A 19802-nucleotide genomic window follows, 5' to 3' on the forward strand; every position below is an offset into this window, starting at 1 on the left:
CCTGGTATGATTTGTTTTACATCTGTTGTTCGCTGAGGCAGTGTGGTTTCTGATCTGCTGAGTGGGCTGTTTCTAGCTGGCAGGGTCAGCTGTCTCTTCAGCCTGTGATTGTTGGTACAGTGCGGTTTCTGAACTGCTGAGTGGGCTGTTTGGGTGAGCCGTCCAATTAGCCTGTTGTTGTTGAAATTGATAATGTGGCTGGAAATTATTGGGTGAGACGGTGTGGGATAAGTGTAAAGATGGACTGTGTAACTCCAGTGTAGGTCTTACCAGTGTGTGTGTGTGTGTGTGTGTGTGTGTGTGTGTGTGTGTGTGTGTGTGTGTGGAGGGGAGGGGATGGGGGGTACATTTGACTTTACAGTGTAAAGTGCAGTGGAAGTAGATCGATAATAGATAATTTAGGGATGATAGAGATGGTGATTAACACCATTTTAAGTTATTAATATAGTATATACAGTATATCTATATATATATATATAGATATATATAAAAATGTAGTAGCAAAAGACCACATTAACCACAAGAACGCATTGAGAAAGAGTTTTTCAGCATCAAAAGCTGTACATTTTATTATAATAATAATTAACAACACTCATCTACATAGACTGAAGATGAATCAAGTTTGAGCTTTACAGGGCTGCAATGTCTGCAATATGTCGATGGAGGGCAGCAATGTGCTCAGGATGTTTGTAGTTTAGGATACGAGAAGAAAAAGTCCAGACCGGAAGTGAGCCTTGTATCTTTGTCAAGCACAAAGAAAGTTTTAGCAAAATCACTTCTGGTTTTGTGATGCAGCTTTCAAAATAAACGCCTGTAACTTGCTAAGTAGGCTAATATTTAAAGTATCGGTATAAAATGCAACAAAAATAATATCATAATAGCCTACTCAAGAAACGTCTAGTTTGAGTTTAGAATGAAAATAGAGCTGTAGAATGGATATAACATGGATTGTATTATTATTTCTTGACTAAGGCCCTTACAAAAAGGATTCCTGACATTAAGCAATTTGACTTATTTTGTGTTTGCCTTGATGAGTGTCACTCTGTAAGTTACAGCTGCCTATCCCAACGTTGAATGAAATTTGTAATATCCTCTTCGATCCAAACGGTCCTATTTTGTCCTTTATTCTTCATATTTAATTTTGCTTTACAATCTACAAGCCCAACCTGAATTTGAATGAGGGCCTCGATCTGGACATGAGTTTAGTTTGTATCAAGTGACAATGTTAGGATATTTTGTAAAAGTGACAATTTCGTAAAAGTATAGAAGCCTTGACAAGTATTCTTCTAATAGACTAATGTTTTATGGCCTAATGTTTAACAGTGCTTGGCTTCAACGGGCTGACCCAGGTTCAATCCTCATCCGCAAACATCCTCTCTACATTCTGTCAAGACTGAATCCCTACCATTCACCAGCGGTGCCGTAGAACTTTTATTTTGAAAACAGGAACCGGAAGTAGTAAGGAGCCGGTACTAGCTTGACCCCGATGTTTTTTTGGTTGTTATACTCTGGGCACCACACGTCAGGCCTGCTAAGATTAGTTAACAAGTTACTAGTTACCTACTCAGGCGACTAATGGTTTAAAGGTTAATACGCACACATGGGGGGCAAGAATAAACAGCGAACTAAAGGAAATGTTCGGGTAAGTGCCAATTTATGTACAATGAGCTAACTAACGTGGGTTCAAGCTAACGTAAACTTCAGCTTACGTGTGGCTTGCTGTTACAGCTGTTTCATAACTACTTTTCCGATTTGATGAGTGTTGAGTCATCGACCAAAACATCGCACATTTCCGTCCTACTACTAGCCGTCCAGCAGCGGCCGAGCTGCCGAGCTGCTGGCCCGGGAGAGCGGTGTGGTCCCGGGGTTCGTTGGCTTCGGTTCCTCGGTCACTCCAGAGCTGGGGTACGTCCCCGCTGTCCACGGCGCGGAGGAGATAGACAGCCTGGTGGATGCTGATTTCCGCCTGGTCCTCAGGAAACTGTCCAAGAGGGACGCTGTAACCAGACTGAAGGTGATCTTAACTCCTCATATAATACTTAATAGAATATCTCCATGCTTAACTGCCTTAAGGAGTACTCCAGGTTAGTCCAGGTGTGTGTTCAGCTAGAATCGCTCTTTCACTTTCACCCAAAACAGGGTCAAAATGATCCTGTGCGGTGGTTGTTTTTGCTTTTATTTTCTCAAAAATATTTTATGATATTCCATGTATTCCTCAAAAATGTTGCCTTTACCTTTACCTATATATAAATTGTATATTTATCTTTTGTACATTTAGGGTTAGAGAGTTTGCATGAGCTAATGTAAACCACTAGAACACTAGATAATGTGGTCCAGTGTCTGACTGCAGTGTGTCACATTGACTCATGGCCATTCATATATATCCATAAGATGTGTGAGTATGTCTTTGCAAAGTTTAATGTGCTTGAGACTTTTCTGAGAGATAGCCTGGACAGTGCAGTAACTATTTCGTTTTGTCATTGACTTTCATTGTATTTGAATACATTGATTCCTATGGGAAACATTTGCACTGCTGACACTGTGGTTCTCTTCAATGCTAAACAGCATATTGCATCCACATATAGTATTGGAAAAATCCTTCAAAATTATGTTCAGACCCATTCAGAAATCACTGATATCATCAAACAATGTATGGTAAAAAAAAGAAAAGAAAAAAGAAGTGGCCTGAATAGTTTGTTTCTATGGGTTAAATAACCCCAGCTGAAGTGAGAGATAAACATAATTATAACATTATAACATCTCTACAAGGTCAAATGCTTAATTTATGTAATTAAGTTCAAGATACAGATGAAGAGAAAAGGCCTTTATAATAAAGAATTCCATTGATTTCAGTGAGGGTCATTTTGACACTGCTCATGGAAACTTGTAAGTCAGTGAGGTCATGTATTCTGGGGTTAAAATAATCTTATTAATACTGTGAACTTTTTCACAGGCTGTGCAGGAGTTTGGTTCCATGTGTCAGGAACGGGAAGCCGAAGTGGTGAAAGGGGTCCTGCCATACTGGCCAAGGATTTACTGCAAGATATCAGTGGTGAGTTGGTCATTCATGACTCAATCTTTAAGTCACACTGAAATGAAAAATGACTTTTTTCACCTTGTTAGCTAATTTTCCATGTCATAATACACACCTATTTCACAATAAATACCAACGAACTAAAACATGTTGATATTCTTGTATTTTTATATCAAAATCCCATTACCTTTACTCCCTGGAAAACAGTGTATCTTTAATGGTTACCTCATACTGTATCAGTATGCATAAATGAAAATTACAACCAGTAATACGGTCACATATTTTTGAACAATCCTGCCTGTCCCATCAAATAAAACAGCCTTTCTCTCCCTAACTGATATCCCATTGGTTTACATTTTTGAATGATCTCTCTTTGCATTAATATTCCACCCCAATATCCTGATTCTACCGGTATACATTAAGTTAAGGAAGCAAGAGGCTCTCCGAATGCCTTCATTGGGACAGAGCATGTGGTGGTTCAATGCCTGAGGTGTGTGTAGCAGCACTGTGTTCAACAGATCTGTGTGTGTCTCTCAGGACCATGACCGGCGTGTGAGGGAGGCCACCCAGCAGGCATTTGAGCAGCTGGTGCTGAAGGTGCGCCGCAGCTTGGCCCCATTTCTGAAGAGCGTGATGGGCCACTGGTTGCTGGTCCAGTGCGACACCTACAGTCCTGCAGCCTCTGCTGCCTGCCAGGCCTTCCACGCTGCCTTCCCCCCCAGCAAGCAGCCTGAAGCCCTCAGCTTCTGCAGGGATGAGATCCTTAACGTGAGTGATAGTGGTGGCATTGAAGAGGACAAGATTTGCATTAGAATTTCAAGGGCACAATTTTACACCTTAATTTGTTGTCTCACTGTTATACTGCAGGTACTTCAGGACACTTTGTTGAAGGAAACTGCAGACACACTGAGTGATCCACAGTAAGCGAACAGTTTGGGTCATTATGGCTTCTGTGTCCTTTGCCTGCCACTGTCTAGGCATGATAATATATTCTGTCTGAGTTTTTGGCTGTTCTCATTTGTTCTCTAGAAGTGTGTCGGAGGAGGAGAGAGAAGCCAAGTTTCTCCGCATGGTGACTAGCTCTCTGCTGGGGGTGAAGAGGCTGCTGTCCTTGCTGCCCCAGGCAGACAGACAGGCCCTGGAGGAAAGACTGGCACATCTTATTGCCCCGGGGAAGTTCTGGAAGTACGGCAAACACAAGACACCACAGGTACTGGCTTTGAATAGGAATGCTCTGTTTGTAATAGAGGTTTGAATGTGTACGCAAGTAAACAAGTAATACATGATGTGAAATGTACACTGTATGCAGTTTAGCCCAAATAAAACAATGGTTTGAATGCTGATTCTTTGATAATTTGAATTTCATAATAATTTCTTGAATGTATTTTTCATTTTAGTTAAAGAAAGTAGCATGCATAAATGGTGATGGAGCGTTTAGGATCCCATCATATCACATCTACGACTATGCTATAACTTCCCTGGGCGAGTAAATTATGGTGAAGAATCTAAATTGAATCTTGGTTTAGTAGTTGCCATCGCAGTTTTAGCTATGGCTACTTTGATGTGTAAAGGAGAAGATTTCAGGGAGAAAACCTCCATGTTACTTGTTTCATATAGATAGACCTAGCAATAAACAAGTTACCCTAAACAATACTACAGATTCTGTGTAGTTTACATTTCTGTAACCTAGTTTTTAATTGATAATAACAGAAAAAAATGATGAACTTAACTTTTCAAATTCTGTGTGAGAAGTTCAATTATATGTCATGTGCTGTCAGGAAGGTGATTCCCTATGTTTTTTATGTGCTGTCCCCAGGTGCGAGGGGCGTTTTTCGAGGTGTTGTCTGCTCTGTGTCAGTACACCCCAGGACTGGTCCAGACCGAAGCGGCACGAGTCTGTCCCGCTGTCCTCCTCAGCATCGACGACACAGATCCTGTAGTGCTGCCGCCTCTGTGGGAAGCCGTTCTTCACGTTGTGTCTACCGTCCCTGTAAGCGTGTGTTGGTATTATTACAAGCACACACAATTCAATTCAGTTTGAATTGAATTGAATTGTGTGTGCTTGTGTTTTAAAACAGCTTCACAATACAGGATTGAGTCACTTGGTGCAGGGCAAAATGTGACAGGACCTCACATATAATACTGACAAGATATGTGATATGACAGCAGACTAAACATAAACAGACTACAAGTATACATTCAAGGCTGAAGAATTGTACCAGTGTAGGACCATTGGCATACTCACACATGTGCAAAGTAAATGCTTTTCATTAAGCCAATCATAGTTAAGCTGCATTTGCTCTTCCATTTGCCTGTTCCTATTCCAGGACTGCTGGACGCATGTTAATGCCAGGAAAGGCTTCTTGCCCAAACTTTGGGCTCTTCTGAAGGAGGGTGGTAAGGGCATGGCTACAGCGCTCCATCCCAACCTGATGCCCCTCATCAGCAAACTGCCCCAAGAGGTCACTGACCCGGCCTTGGATTTCTACACCACCTTCTTCACTTCACTCATACAAGGGTAAATTGTTTTTGTGTGTGTGTGCACATGTGTTTGGGTGTGGGAGAGGTCCTGGATCACAGTTTTTAACTTTGAGTGTGTGTGTGTGTTTGTCTCAGTTTATCTAGTGAGCGTGCATTGACAAGTCCGTCAGAAAGTGCAGCTATAGTGACTGCTGCTGTGGAGTGCTTGAGGTTCAGCATACTGCACAACACAGAAGACAAGGAGGATCAGAAACGAATACGGATCATGCTTATTTCACAGCAGGTGAGACCAGACACTTGCTTATATTTTTTTTCTCTCGAAATGCCTGCATCATATTAAATCTACCAAAAAGCCTACACTGTTTTAACATTGTTTTGCTCTCTTTGTAGCTCTTACCGCTATTGGACAGGGCTCTTGGAAACCCCTCCCTTCAGAATGGTCCTCTTTTCCTATTGGTCACTGAAATGCTTGTTTCCTGGGAGAAGAGAGCAGGCTTACATAATGAGAGCGGATCTAATGACGGCAAGGATGTCTTTGATAAGCTTCTGGCGGACTTCTGGGAGGGGCTTAGTCTTTTGTTTGTTCGTTATGCGGATGATGAAGAAGCAGATCCAAAGGCACTGGAAGGTGTGGCCACCCTGCTGCAGGTGAGTGTGGGTACAGGGAATCTGTGGTTCAGATGTTTTCACTTGAGAACTCTCCATGTTGGATACAGCGGGTCAGTATGGCTGTCAGAGCCTGTAGTGTCTAAAGAATGGGCCGGTGTGAAACACAAAGTAGAATGGCTAAATTAATCTAATATGGTCCCTTATTCCTCCAGGTGATGCGTTACCCTGAGAGAGTAAGCCGGAAGCAGGGCCAGAAGAAGAAATCTGTCAAGATCTGTTTCTCTAAGTCGGAGGACAGGGAGGAAAGTGGAGTTGAGGGGGATGGCGGTGAGAAACCTTCCCTGTCAGAGTCGGAGCTCGGGCTTGAGAAGGCAATTGGTTCCCTGAAGACGCAGCATTTGGAGGATGTGGTGTGCCAGCAGGCACAACTGTGTCTGGTGTATGTGAATGAGAAAAACTCAGAGCGACACCTCCTCTTCCTCTCCCTTCTGCTGCGCTCCTTCCACACGCCCAGGGTCTTCACTGTAAGCCACGCTGATGATTATAGATAAAAGTGTATTTCATTTTCAGTCATTTTATATCTTTTGCAGGGCTGCCTCTGATTAAAGGAATTCTGGGTCAACTAATTGCCACAGGATTTTAACGCCTAATCAAATAGTCCTTGTAATGGACAAATCTGTGAAATTGTCCCACATTATTCTGCTCTTGTAAATTAATGTGTGGAACATCACTTCTTTAGATCCCGTGTATATCAAACACAAATATTTGTGACTATTATTGTGATGCAAGTGATCTGCATAATTTTCCTATAACTAACTTTAAAAAATAATTTAAGACTTTTTCATAGACAAATACAAGGGGTTACACAGACTAACAGACAGGGTTAAAGGTTATACAGCCCTTATCTGTTCTTGATGCAATGAACTATTTCTTTCTCCCTATTCTGTACTTTTCTCAGATGTTGGTAGAACTGGATGATAAGATAACAAAGGAGGGTGAGCAGAGTGAGGAGGTGGACACTTTGAAAAATCCAGCGATGCGGTTCCTGCTGGAGCGGGCGGTGGTGTGGCTGGCCGAGACGGGGCGGACGGACACTGACCACCTGGTGGAGATGGTCTTCAGCTCGCTTTACTGCTGCAGCCGGCAGGAGACCACCCGCATCCTCAACCACATCACCACGGTAACATACGATGTTGACGTCATAACATGTTGTATTGTAACTGATGGGTTACTGATGTTGTTTTATATCCTTTATGTGCAGTGTGTGATGATCTCTCCTTAGGTACTTGTGTTGAACCATCAACTGTTCTGTTTTGTTGACATTTATGCTCTTCACTCTGCTTTCTAGATGGATCTACAGTGGGGAATTATCCTGCAAATCATACAAAGGGTAGGTAGAATGACATAATTTTCAGTACATTTGTACTAATTGTTATTAGTTTTTCCTGTTATTCTATTTCCTATCGAAGTGTGTTATCTACCACTATCTATACATTCAACTACATTTCTAAAAATGTCTGCCCATTTCTGCTCTCTTTCCTGCCAGGCATGTGCAGATCCTGAGACTCTGAAGAGCTGTGGTGATTGGTTGAAAGGTTCGGTGCTGGGTGAGCAGCTCCTTGGATTGGCTGAGGAGCTGTGTAAGGTGGGAGGTAGCTACTCCACTTCTACCTCTCCTAAAAGCACCCACAGCTGGACTCTGATCAGCCTGGTCCTGTCTCAGCACCACGACAACGGTGAACACACACACACTCACACACACACACACACACACACACACACACACACACACACACACTCACTCACTCACTCACTCACTCACTCACTCACTCACTCACTCACTCACTCACTCACTCACTCACTCACACTCACACACAAGCAGATCATTTTCATTTTAATCAGAGACTTCCTATTTTGCTACATTCTTAATGCACATCATTTGTGGATTTTCGTATCAGCCACCTAAACTGACCATCTTTCCAACTGTTTTTTACACACGCAGAGCCTCTGATAGGGGAGGTGTACATGGAGAAGATCCTAGAGAAGCTCCATGCCACTCTGTCCGAGACTAAGGGTCTGTCAGATGCGGGCAACATGGAGCCGCTCGTCTCCTTCATCTGTGACGTGGCCTCCACGTTCTTCTCATCCGTACAAGACTGTCTCCTCCTCGCCTCTGCCGAGGAACTTTTGCTCACTGTCTTCCAGCTCACCGCTCAGGATCAAACACACACACACCTGTCTGGTAGGTACACACACAATACACACACACCCGTAATTGTTGGGTAAGCTAAAGAGCTAATTTTTGTCGATTTTGCTCTGAAAGACTCCCTTTTAGGTAAGCTGAGGAAGGTGTGTGTAGCTGGGGTCCGGTCGTTGGTCCAGCACTCTGAGTATGAGGTCAGGGAAGGTGGTTTCCTGCACAGCGCGGCCCTCTGGGTGAAGAACCAACTACTCACCGCTGCTCTGGACATGAAAAGGTAATGCATTTACCACAAACAGAACACTCCCTCATGCTCAGAGATGATGTAGTGGTTAAAACTCCTGTTGTTAATTTTCAGATTTTTCTGCATGTGATTTGGCAGGTTTGTGGTTTCATGCCTGTAGCTATTTTTTTTATTTTAACAAGACATATACTGCAGATAGCTCCTCTATTGTCCAGCTTTACTTCTTTTATACAATCTCAGATATTCCTACAGTAATCATGAAGACAGAATTGCACACACTCTGCCTGGAGTGTTAGGGCTCTAACATACTCCACGTAAGGAACGCATGCGCTAATGCGAGTACTCCGCCTACGCAAGCTGTTTGCTGACATAGCAAACGCGCGTAGACCGTGTCACTTGTCACTTGTCACTTGTTATAAATTGCTAATCCACAAGGGGCAGCAAAGCCAATCTGATGCTGGAGCGGGGTATTTAAAAATGGCTACCGTGGAGGAATTTGTGCTGCTATACATTCTCCATCACCGGGAAAAGAGAGCAATGAAAAGAAGATGGTAAATACGTCTGACAGCCAGCTGTTCTTCCAAATCTGCCGCCACTGACATTTGTTTACACAGGAAATGACTTCTTCATTGGTAGTTCCTCCTTTTGTAGTGATTTTCATTTAGCGTCCCTACCTGGCTGACACGCGTGATATTGCAGCAGACGTTTGTGTCACGTTACAAATTTTTGCCCTACACATTTTGCTACGCAAGGACGCGAGACACGTCCCGTGCGTTGCCCTTTGCGTTGTTGCATGCGTTCCTTGCATGGAGTATGTTAGAGCCCTTAGGAAACAACAAGAGAGTGACCTTGTTGTGTTAAGGTGGAGAAATTATTTTATTCACAAATAAAGTAAATAAAGTCTGAACCGGTGCAGCCTTGTCTTAGCAACCTGCTCCGCTTCCCACAATTTGAATCAGATCTTTGCTTCTCTCATGTTTCCAGCTAATGCGAGCTCCTTCCTTGCTGTTGTGTTTCAGTTTACAGGTTCTAGTTCTGGCTGTTCAGAGCTTAGTGGAGACAATGAACTCCGTCTGCCATCAAGACTCCCTCCTCCTCATCCAGTTCCTCTCCCTCTTGACACCCAGCCAAATAGAATGGACGAGAATCAGACAGGCCTTACCGCCTCAGGTGAGCCAGCCAATCATATATTCTTACTTAAAGAAAATAACTCATTGAGGCACTGCTATACATTTGGTAACTGTTTAGGGGTGCATTAAGAGCTTACCTGACACTACAGTGTTTTAGGACTGTGCTTAAATAATATCATGCACATAAAGTACTTGACAAATCTCTTGACATTCACGTGTGGTTCTTGCATCTCCTGCGTGTTCCCCCCCTCCTCTGCTCTGCAGTGGGTGAAGAGCCCCTTGCTGTCCAGCCGTCTTCGAGTAGTTTGTGACTATCCCTGTATGGACGTGTGGAAGTTTCGGGTCTCAACCAGAGTGCCAGCCCATCTATGTGCGTGCGCCCTGTTAGGGAGAGTGGCCCACACTGCTGCAGTCGCACCCCGTGACCAACAGGAGGCAGACTCTCCCTCATACCTGCCAAACCTCAAGTACACAGGTCAGATATAACTGGCTTAGACTATATTCTTGACATTTTTCAAGTTTGGTTTATATATGCTGCGGTGGAACGGCATCCAGTGTTTTCCTAACATTATAAGATGCCATTTAATATGTGTGTATGTACGTTCCTGTTTTCCAGTTGCAGAACTGCTGTATGCACTGCAGTGGTGTAAGGAGGTAGAGTACAGCCCTGCTGTGGTGTCTGCCTACCACAGCCTGCTGACTGACTGGGGGCTGTCAAAGGGACTCCACAGCCAGGCTCCAATTAAAGGCCTGCTGGAGACACTCTACACAAGGTGAGGGTCACTCAGTCACGTCTGGCCTTTAGCTTTAGTAAAGCAGACATTCATTTAGAACTGGGGAAAGTATAGGAGTGGACTCTTTAGGGCATAAATTGATTAATAAATATATCAGGTCCCGAAGAAACGGTTAGAATCAAAGGGTTAGAATTAAAATCACTACTGATTTTAATTCATCTATTTATTTTTCCAGGGAGTAATCTTAAACTATTTCCATTGTATATATTGTGCATCATATCACTGCCCTACAGGTCAATGGAGGAGGGAGGTCTATGGTCTCTGACTGTAGAGAACTACATCCAGACCAACAACTTGGCAGCCACTGGCAATGCCACCATTAGGAAGCTCTACAGAAGTGCAGACAGGTCAGTAGTTGATTTTATTAGTTCATTTATTATAGTTGAAAAATGTTTTTGAGTTGTATACAGTATGTTATTCAAAGCTGTGATTAGGGTTGGATTCTGTCACCCAGTTCTGTTTTGGAACCGCATCCAAGTGAGCAAAATACCCAGATTCGTTAATCCCCAAGTTGAACAAATCCTCTTATCGAATCCCCTGTCCTCCCCTGTTGATGTCATACAATTACGTCCCATGTCCCTACTCCCCAGTGTGTTTGTCAACATGGCGGACACAAGTGTTTGAAAGCGTCGGCACATTTCTCAAAATTAAATGAGAATAGAGAAAAATGCAATATTTGTGGGACGGCCCAGTTGACTAAGGGGGTGCACACATGCGATGAATAAGTACTTATCAACACAGTATTGCATAAAAGTTAACGAGTGCTGTGTTTTTGAAATTTTCGTTGTCCTTTTTCCCCCAATAAATTATGTAAAAATGATTTGAAAAGATTCACATTTGATAAGCAGATTCAATAAAATGCTTTTGAAACCCAACCCTGTGATGTTACCACTTTTTCCACTGTGTTTTATATTCAAAATTGTCTGTTTGCTTCGTCAGTTTATTCCCAGTGTCTCAGAGCAGACTCAGCACGCTCCAGGTGCTCTGCCCCACCATGACCAAAGAAGACAGAGAGACTCTCACAGCTCTGGCTACTGCTGGAATAATCAACTGGCAAGAGAACAACAGTGAGAACATACACACTCTCTCTCACACACACACACACACACACACACACACACACACACACACACACACAGTTCCACACGCAGTTCCACAAGCAAATAATCATTTTTGCTTATGTGTCCCAGATGTGTACGGGTGTCTGGCAGTGCTCCTGTGCTGTCTGAAAGCAAACACACCGGTACAAGAGGAGGTCCTGCAGGCTATCCTGGCCTCCATGATGGAGTGGAGGAACAGCAAGGAGGACTGGTTCCTCTTTAGCAGGTAATTTACACTCACAGACAGGCATACAGCCATGCACCACACTGCATTTCTATGTTGATCATAGCTCTCTAAAGGCCATACCTTTATGTCCATCCATCTATGATATGCCTACATTTGACACATCTTTCTGTTTCAGTGACCTGTCTAAAGCATCTGCCGCACAGTTGACCCTCACTGTGGAGATGATGCGTTTCCTGTCCTGGCTGGTGACTCATTCTCCTACAATTCTCGGGGGCAGCCAGTGGGACTTCATGCTCTGCTCTATGCTAGCCTGGTTGGAGGTAAGACATGGATAGTAAAAATAACAAATTTGTATTACTCTCAGGTCTTAGGCCTGGGTCAGATGCAGAACAACGGTATGGACTGAGTGTGTTGGATGCATGTGCGGGGTGGATGCATGTCGTCATGTGGTTTTAAGGGTCTAAAACCCAGGCCCAGGCCTTCCAGTTAACTCACTATGCCACCCTGCTGCCCCTTAATAAGGAATATTTATTATAGTTTTGTCACATTTTTACATTCTCCAGGGTGTCTTTGGTTATACATTTTCAACAGCTGCAACTCTTGTTTATTTCTCAGATCTGTTGTCACTCATCTTTGTCTTTGTCTTTCTTGCCTCCACTCTCAGACTGCCAGTGAGAATGTGAGTAGTCTATGGAACCCATGGGTGCAGCTGTTTGTGTGTGAGAACGCCGCACTGATAGTGAAGCTGAACCAGTTCTTCACATCATCGCCTCCTGGTGTTCTGGAGAACCTGCCATCAGAACTGGCTGGTGAATGGACAGACTTCTTCATCGAAGGAGTCTACAACCTACTGCTGCCACTGCCTATCAAAATCACAGGTGTGCACGTGGGATTGAGTGCATGTGTGTATGTGTTTTGCAAAGTGAACACTGGAGAAGGAAGATACTTAAAATTCCCACATATGGCCAACTAAGATGGATTCTTCTACAGTAATCGATTGGATCCGGTTGTATTCATTCATGAATGAGCTGTAATGTGTGTTTGAGAGCAGTGGTTTGTGGGTGCAATCCCATGGTGCAATACTGCAGCTCTAAATACAGATCCTTGACTGGCTGTGTTTCAGTGGTGCTACAGCCCAGATATGTGGTTTCGCCAAGCTCGGCACCCAGAGTTGCTTTTCTGTCGTAGCGTAAAAGGGTGTGTGCATGTGGTTGATTTTTTTTTATGGTGACTGATGACTTTTTTTTTTTATGGTGACTTTTTTTTATTGCAGATGCCTTCACTGAACCGGACGACCCTCTGTTCCCATTGGCTGTACTGCAGTCGGTGGGCGTGGCTCTGACATATGTGCCTGTGCAGCAGCTGAACCAGAACACCCTGCCGGCACGATTCATAGCGGACCAGAAGACCAGCCTACCAGAGCCCCTCCAGACACTCCTCAACACCCTCTGTCCTCTGCTGCTGTTTAAGGCCCGGCCTCTGCAGATCACCGCCTACCACCTACTGGACAAGTAAGCCTTTCGTTTGAGTGTGCGTGAGTGTATTTGCAAGCAAACGTAGGTAAGAGGCTGTTAATTTTTCTTATAATTGGACAAAACCATTTTCAAAACTGCCCTAGTTGAACAATAACACATCAAACCTTGAGTGGCATTGACTTGATTGACCATTGTGGATGAGATGCACACAGCGCACTGCCTGCTGCCGTTCGAGGACAATTCCACATTTCATTGTAAAACAGCTTGCAAATTAGCCATTTCATCTGAAGATTCTGTTGTATTGCAAACTCCTGCAATTAATTTGAACACAATGTTATGCTGAGCTGCGAAGAACAAATATCTTTCCCGATGCTGCATTCTCATTTAAAAGTGAAAGGAGCAAACATGTTCCACTGAGCAGTATGCTCTTATTCACCACATGTTGTGCACACTGACATGTATACAAATTCAATATGTGTTTGGTTTATTGGCCTGGAGATTTCGATCACCTCATGTTTGTACTGTACAGAGAAAATCTCTACCACGAATCTGATTATGGGATTGAGGCTGTGTCAGTCAATAATAAGGGGAGCAGGAGAATTACCATACAAAGTCTGATTCTTCATCATCAAGCTTCCATTCTCTCGGGAGATCGAAATTAATTTGAAGACTGGAAAAAAAAATTGGAGAGAAAAAATGCCTCATGCTCCACCGGAAGCAGTGCAACATGAAAGCTAAGTAAACTCAGTGAAAGCAGAATTTAAGTCCATGTTCGGATAAATATGCCATGTTCTAATCCAAAAATAAGGTGCAGTTCTTGGTCAGAGCATAAAAATATAATTTCATATAAGGTTGAAAGTCATGATGTTTTGCCTGTCAAATGCCTAAGTCATAATCAACACAAAACAATGTATAGAAATGGCTGGATTACAGTCATTACTGGAATAATCAATATCTTAAATGAAATGGTCTCCTCATTTTGTCTCAAACTATTACTCTCTCTCAAATATCCCCTTTGCTTCAGATTACACACCCATCTTGACAAACGTTGGGGTCCCCAGAGACCAGGTTGGGAATGACTGCCTTATGCTTACCTACAAGATCCACTACTAATGACAGTCAACATAATTGCTTTTTGTCAAAACAGGGTAATGCCTCAGCTGCCTGAGTGTGATGGAGAAGGAGACAGCAGCAAGTCTGATGACGATACAGAGGAGCCATGCCTGTAAGTCAGAGGGAGACCATACTACTGTGGTTTTTACACATAAAAGTCTCGTAGTTTAAGCCGTGTGTGTGTGTGTGTGTGTGAGAATGCATCCTACAGTTTGCTGACTTGTGTGTTCAGGTCTCCCCCAGCCCCTCTGATGTCCATCCTGTCGGCCTGTGAGGAGCTGTGTGAGACTATCCTGGCAGGGGTCCAGGTAGGAGAGTTTGCTGTGGTCCAGCCTCTCAGTGTGGAGTACTCCTGCATCCTGGGATACCTGCTGGCCTGGAAGCTCCTCCTTACCTTCTTCAAATCCTCACCCTCCCATGTGAGTCGTGGCAAGAGCTGGTTCCAGAGAGAGCTTCTTCTCTGTGATCACAGATCAGATGTTTTGTGGATGTGCAGTATGGTTGCATTTTTTCTGTTTTTGTGCGTGTCTTGCTGTTTGTATGTATTGCATGCAATTAGATTAGATGATTAGAAGTTCCATTGAGACAGTGCGTTCTGATGACAACAAAGACTCTTCTTTTTAAGACAATGGAAAAAAAATTCTATATCCATGGAAGGCATGCCGCAGTTTTACCAAGCAAGCATAGAGAGCATCCTCACCTTCCCAATTACTGTATGGTATGGCAATTTGGTGCGTACTGCATCCAGAATTATTTTATATTATATTTGATACTGGAATCTACCAAACCAGACTACAAAGGAAGAGCCTTGCAATTCTTAAGGACCTCTGTCGCCAAGGCAAACCAATTTTTTTTGAATTCCTAACTTCTTTTAAAAGACTCGGTAGCATTAGGACCAGAACTTCCAGGTTCCGACATAGCACTCATCCAGAGGCTGTCCGCCTCCTTAACTGTTCTACTGAGGCACTACAGACTGTTTGTCAGATTTGTGCAATATGACAGCTATAGTGGTTGTTTTATACAGTTTTTATCCCCATTGTACATATTTCTTAGTTTATGGTATTTTAGTTGTGGTATTGTATTTTGTTTTATGGTATTTTATTGCTTCTACCTTATGTCTTTGTGTTCTAAGTGTTTTGTGTCTTTTGACTCATTTTTAACCATTCTTGTCCCTCTCCGTCTGTTTTAAGTGAGCTTGCCAAAGCAAATCCCAATCTACCAAGTTGAGATGGCAATAAAGTATTGAACTTGAACTAGGAGAGCCATTTTGATATCAGGGTATTTTCACATTATTGACAGCTCTCCTGTGTTTTATCTCCAGCTGCGTGTCCAGTATTCCCTGTATCTTAAGAGAAACCGCTCCCTTCACAACGTCCTCCTCCACCTCTTCAAAATGATGCCTGAAAGCCCTGTCTACCCAGGCCAGGGGGCAGAGCCTAAGGAGACCAAAACCTTCTTCACAGAGAGCCTGTCTCTTTCTGTCGACAGTAAGTATAGCACACACAGACCTACACACACACACACTGTGCATGACTGCAGAACGGAAACAAGCTCACTTTCTCCCCTTCCGTGTTGTCTTGCCTGCAGAAAGCGAGGCTGTTGAGTGGGAGCTCCCTCACCTGGCTTGCAGTGTATACTATAGCGCAGTGCAGGACCTGCCTGCCATGGTGCGGCTGTGGTGGAACAGCCAGGAGAAGAGAGTGTGTACGGCTGTGGAGAAGTTCACTATTAAATATGTCAGTCCTGTACTCTCGGCCCAGGAGATCTCATCTGTCCACTCCAGCACTCAAACATTTGACAGCATGACTGTAAGTTGGCAGATACATTGGTGTGTGTGTGTGTGTGTGTGTTCCACTAAAGCACAGACTTTTAAACTTTACGACTTGATATCTTCAGTTTTACAATTTTCAGGTTTAGCATCGGTCCTTAAAGTTCTAAACTGGGAATCTTCAAAATTTTAAGCCTTAAAGTGTTAAATTTGATGGAAGCAGTTAAGTCTTAAATACAGTTTTCAGAAGTATTAAAAAAATGTGCTGCTGTAATATAGTAATGAAGAGTGATGAATTGAGTAGTCTGTCAATGTCAGTGTGCTTTCTACACTTTTTTCTGAGAAGTCACTCATTGTAATGAGTTGTAATATTCAAAATGAAACATATTCAATATAATTGAGTGTTGAAAATGTAGCAGTGAACTACAATGACTACAATTCCAAAGACTATTGTGCTTGAGTTTGGCACAGCCACAGCAGAACCAGAACATGAACAAGAGACGGTTTGAGATGTAAAGCGAGTTTCTGTTAGACAGTGACACATTGTTTGATGTTTTGACTCCATTGTCTTATTACTTTGGGTGTTAAATGACACAATGTCTATGAATTTAAAGTACGGACTGTCAGCTTTACTGTGCAGGCTGTCAGCACTTTTTGTTTGTTTGTTTTTGATGCAAAATTGGTCTCATCTCTCATCTCATTTTCAGTATGAAATAAAGTCTTAAAGGTCTTGGATTTAGGTTACCGAAACCTGCAGATACTGTATTTTTTCTTAGGCCATGGTCGCTCTTAATCTGCTGCTAATTGAATGAAACATCTGTCATGGGAGATGCCACCTTGATAACCCCAACATACCTGCTCTAACGGCCAAGCTTTTTACATAGGTATTCTCCAAAAACAGTTGTACAACGGTTATCATATCCTATGTATTGTTGCTGTAAACTATGTTCAGAGTGCAAGTATTTCATGACTCAAACATATTGAAATGAAACTGATTAGATATGCTTATTGATTATAGTATTTTAGCATACATTTCCATTTCCATCCGTTTAAACTTTGATTCACTGACAAAATTATTTCACCACAAAAGTTTCACAGATTTAGCAAAAAGCAGGGCAAAACAACATTTGTTCTGTTTTACTCATGTGTAATCAATGCATAAGTAGAACAAATCCAATGGATGCAACACCTGCATCACAATGCAATCCATCTGCAACAGAGTAATGCAGCAGTAATGGATTCTCATTCAAAATGAATGAACTTCCACTAGAGAATAAGGCATTCAATTCATTACGTGCGATCCTGGCATTACATTAAATAGGTACCTGTTTATTTGCAACAAAAAAAAACAATAGCACAGGCCCACTGTGTGTTTTTTGCCCCCAGGTGAAGGCTCGTTCCGCGGCACGGGAGGTGATTGCTACCTATTCTGTGGATGATATCTTCATCGAGTTGGTGATTCAGCTGCCACAGAACTATCCTCTAGGCTCCATCACTGTGGAGAGTGGAAGGAGGGTGGGCGTCGCCGTGCAGCAGTGGAGGAACTGGATGCTGCAGCTCAGCACATACCTCACACACCAGGTAGAAACACAACAGAAAAAAAACACACAAAGGAGCACATGCACGCTCACCGGCATGCCTGAATGTGAGGGCAGCAGGGTGGTGTAGTAAGTAGAATGCCTGTCCTTCAACCAGAGAGATGAATAAACTATTATTATTGTGTAGATTCATTCATTATGGATGGAAAAATTCAGTACAATTTGTGTGTGTGTGTGTAGAATGGCAGCATAATGGAGGGTCTGGCTCTGTGGAAGAACAACGTGGATAAGCGTTTCGAGGGAGTAGAGGACTGTATGATCTGCTTTTCTGTTATCCATGGCTCCAACTACTCTTTGCCCAAGAAGGCCTGCCGCACCTGCAAGAAGAAATTCCACTCAGCGTGTCTGGTGAGACACTTCCCAGCAACACCTCACCACTAAAACCACCAAACTAAAACTACTAAAACCATATCACAACATATCACAAGTTCAAGTGAATGTTGCATTGCTCTTTCTCGTTTTGTTTTTTTTGTCACACTAATTTGTCTTCTCTTTTTTCTTGTCCCACTACAGTACAAGTGGTTCACATCCAGTAATAAGTCCACCTGTCCACTGTGCAGAGAAACCTTCTTCTAACACACAGACTGTCTGTTGACCATGGCCCAAAGGTCCGCTGATGAATGTGCGACATCAAACAGCAACAAGCAACCAGGATTGGATTGGCCAGATTGTGATGCCAGAAGAAGAAGAGAAGCACAGATGCGAAAGAGGATACCAAGAAGCACATTACTATATTAAGATATATATTAAGGTCTAATTAGACCTACATCTGGGTGAAAATTCTGTCTCTCAAAGGCTTTCTCTGACTAAAATGGCAACTTTAATGCATTGATTGGTTAAGCAAATCTTGCTTTGCGCTCACTCTAAAGCGTCTGAAGGACCAGGACATCTAAATCTAATCAGTGCTAAGAGGAGGTCTCAACTCAACTACAGTAAAGTTTAGTACTAATTACCTCTTGGCTTGGTGACCTTTATGTCCATATTGATTACTGTGGGTTGATAAGTAATCAACAGTCTGTTGTTGCCAGTGTTATATGTGCGCAGCGTGAATAGCTCACTACTGATTGTTTTTGTTTTATTCATGAGTTTTTATCTTTTTTGGGTACTTTGATTTTCTATCTTTTCAAACACACAGGAGTATAGAAGAGCGTGAATCACAAAGTTGGAAGACCAAAGCTGGTCAATTGGGCCTATGTAATGTTTAATGTTGAATTTCAGTACAATTATTATCTAAACTTGAAAATAGATGGTTCTGTGTAATGCAATGCCCAACACTGCTTTCGCAAATATTTCCTAATATTTAGGAGTTTTAAGAGATTAACTCTGATTTGTGAGATACCTTATACCATCATAACATGATGAGATCACCCATGAAAATACAGGAGAGGGAACTTCTTTAGGGAAGTGTTTTATTTCAACGTGATTCCAATGCTCACAAATATCAAAACCCAATCATATCTGCCTTCCTTCTGCCTGCATGTGCCCTGCATATGCCTGTAAATGATGCTGGAAAGTAAATAAATCACAATTGGATGGACAGTGTTTATGGGTTTTTTTTTATTATTCAAGCCTCTTTGTTGAACAGGTATATTGTTGCCTTCATGATTGATTAAATGTGTCACCCTTTGCAAAAGCTACCCCCGTTATCCAACTGTGTTAACCATTATCCAGGATGTTGCAGTATCTAGGATTTAAATCTGTAACTATAAGGACATCAATGATCAGAATGTAACCAATCTGAGAGGCATTCATACATACACACAACTTAAAGACTAGAGATTTGGGTTAGAGATTTGATTCCAACTGGGACTACCTCTCCACCTCTGCTATAAATGAATGCCTCATGGTACTGTAAGACACCTGAGTTGTGTCCTCCAAATTGGTATGTTATACACATAATCTTTGGATAATACCCTCTTTAAGAATATTCACTATATGTGGAGAGCATCCACGCTTTTCTATAATAAGTAGAAGAATTTAGGGCAGCAAAGATGACATTAAAGGCTTTATTGAACTTCTGATGCCACTTTGTTCAAAGTCGACTCGGATGAAGCCCAGATCCTTCCATG

General features: G+C 42.6%; 1 protein-coding gene across 1 annotated transcript; it reads left to right on the plus strand.

The window, feature by feature from the left end:
* The first annotated feature begins 1507 nt into the window (after positions 1 to 1507).
* On the plus strand, positions 1508 to 19265 carry ltn1 (listerin E3 ubiquitin protein ligase 1). The gene is made up of 32 exons (XM_071521946.1): positions 1508 to 1642; positions 1808 to 2014; positions 2954 to 3052; positions 3572 to 3802; positions 3902 to 3954; positions 4064 to 4244; positions 4851 to 5024; positions 5362 to 5552; positions 5651 to 5798; positions 5906 to 6163; positions 6337 to 6648; positions 7083 to 7304; positions 7473 to 7514; positions 7671 to 7860; positions 8127 to 8366; positions 8448 to 8601; positions 9588 to 9738; positions 9963 to 10173; positions 10315 to 10471; positions 10726 to 10839; positions 11432 to 11559; positions 11683 to 11818; positions 11955 to 12099; positions 12444 to 12657; positions 13053 to 13290; positions 14402 to 14479; positions 14600 to 14786; positions 15689 to 15854; positions 15955 to 16175; positions 17522 to 17716; positions 17914 to 18081; positions 18247 to 19265. Exons 1-32 carry the CDS (start codon positions 1601 to 1603, stop codon positions 18307 to 18309), a joined length of 5316 nt encoding a protein of 1771 aa, XP_071378047.1. The 5' UTR covers positions 1508 to 1600; the 3' UTR covers positions 18310 to 19265.
* Positions 19266 to 19802: the final 537 nt, after the last annotated feature.

The sequence above is a fragment of the Centroberyx affinis genome, unplaced genomic scaffold (genome assembly GCF_046629955.1).
Source record: "Centroberyx affinis isolate AG114_WGS23_722 - 3 ecotype Tasmania unplaced genomic scaffold, CSIRO-AGI_Caff_v1 ptg000946l_1, whole genome shotgun sequence".
NCBI classification, from domain to species: domain Eukaryota; kingdom Metazoa; phylum Chordata; class Actinopteri; order Beryciformes; family Berycidae; genus Centroberyx; species Centroberyx affinis.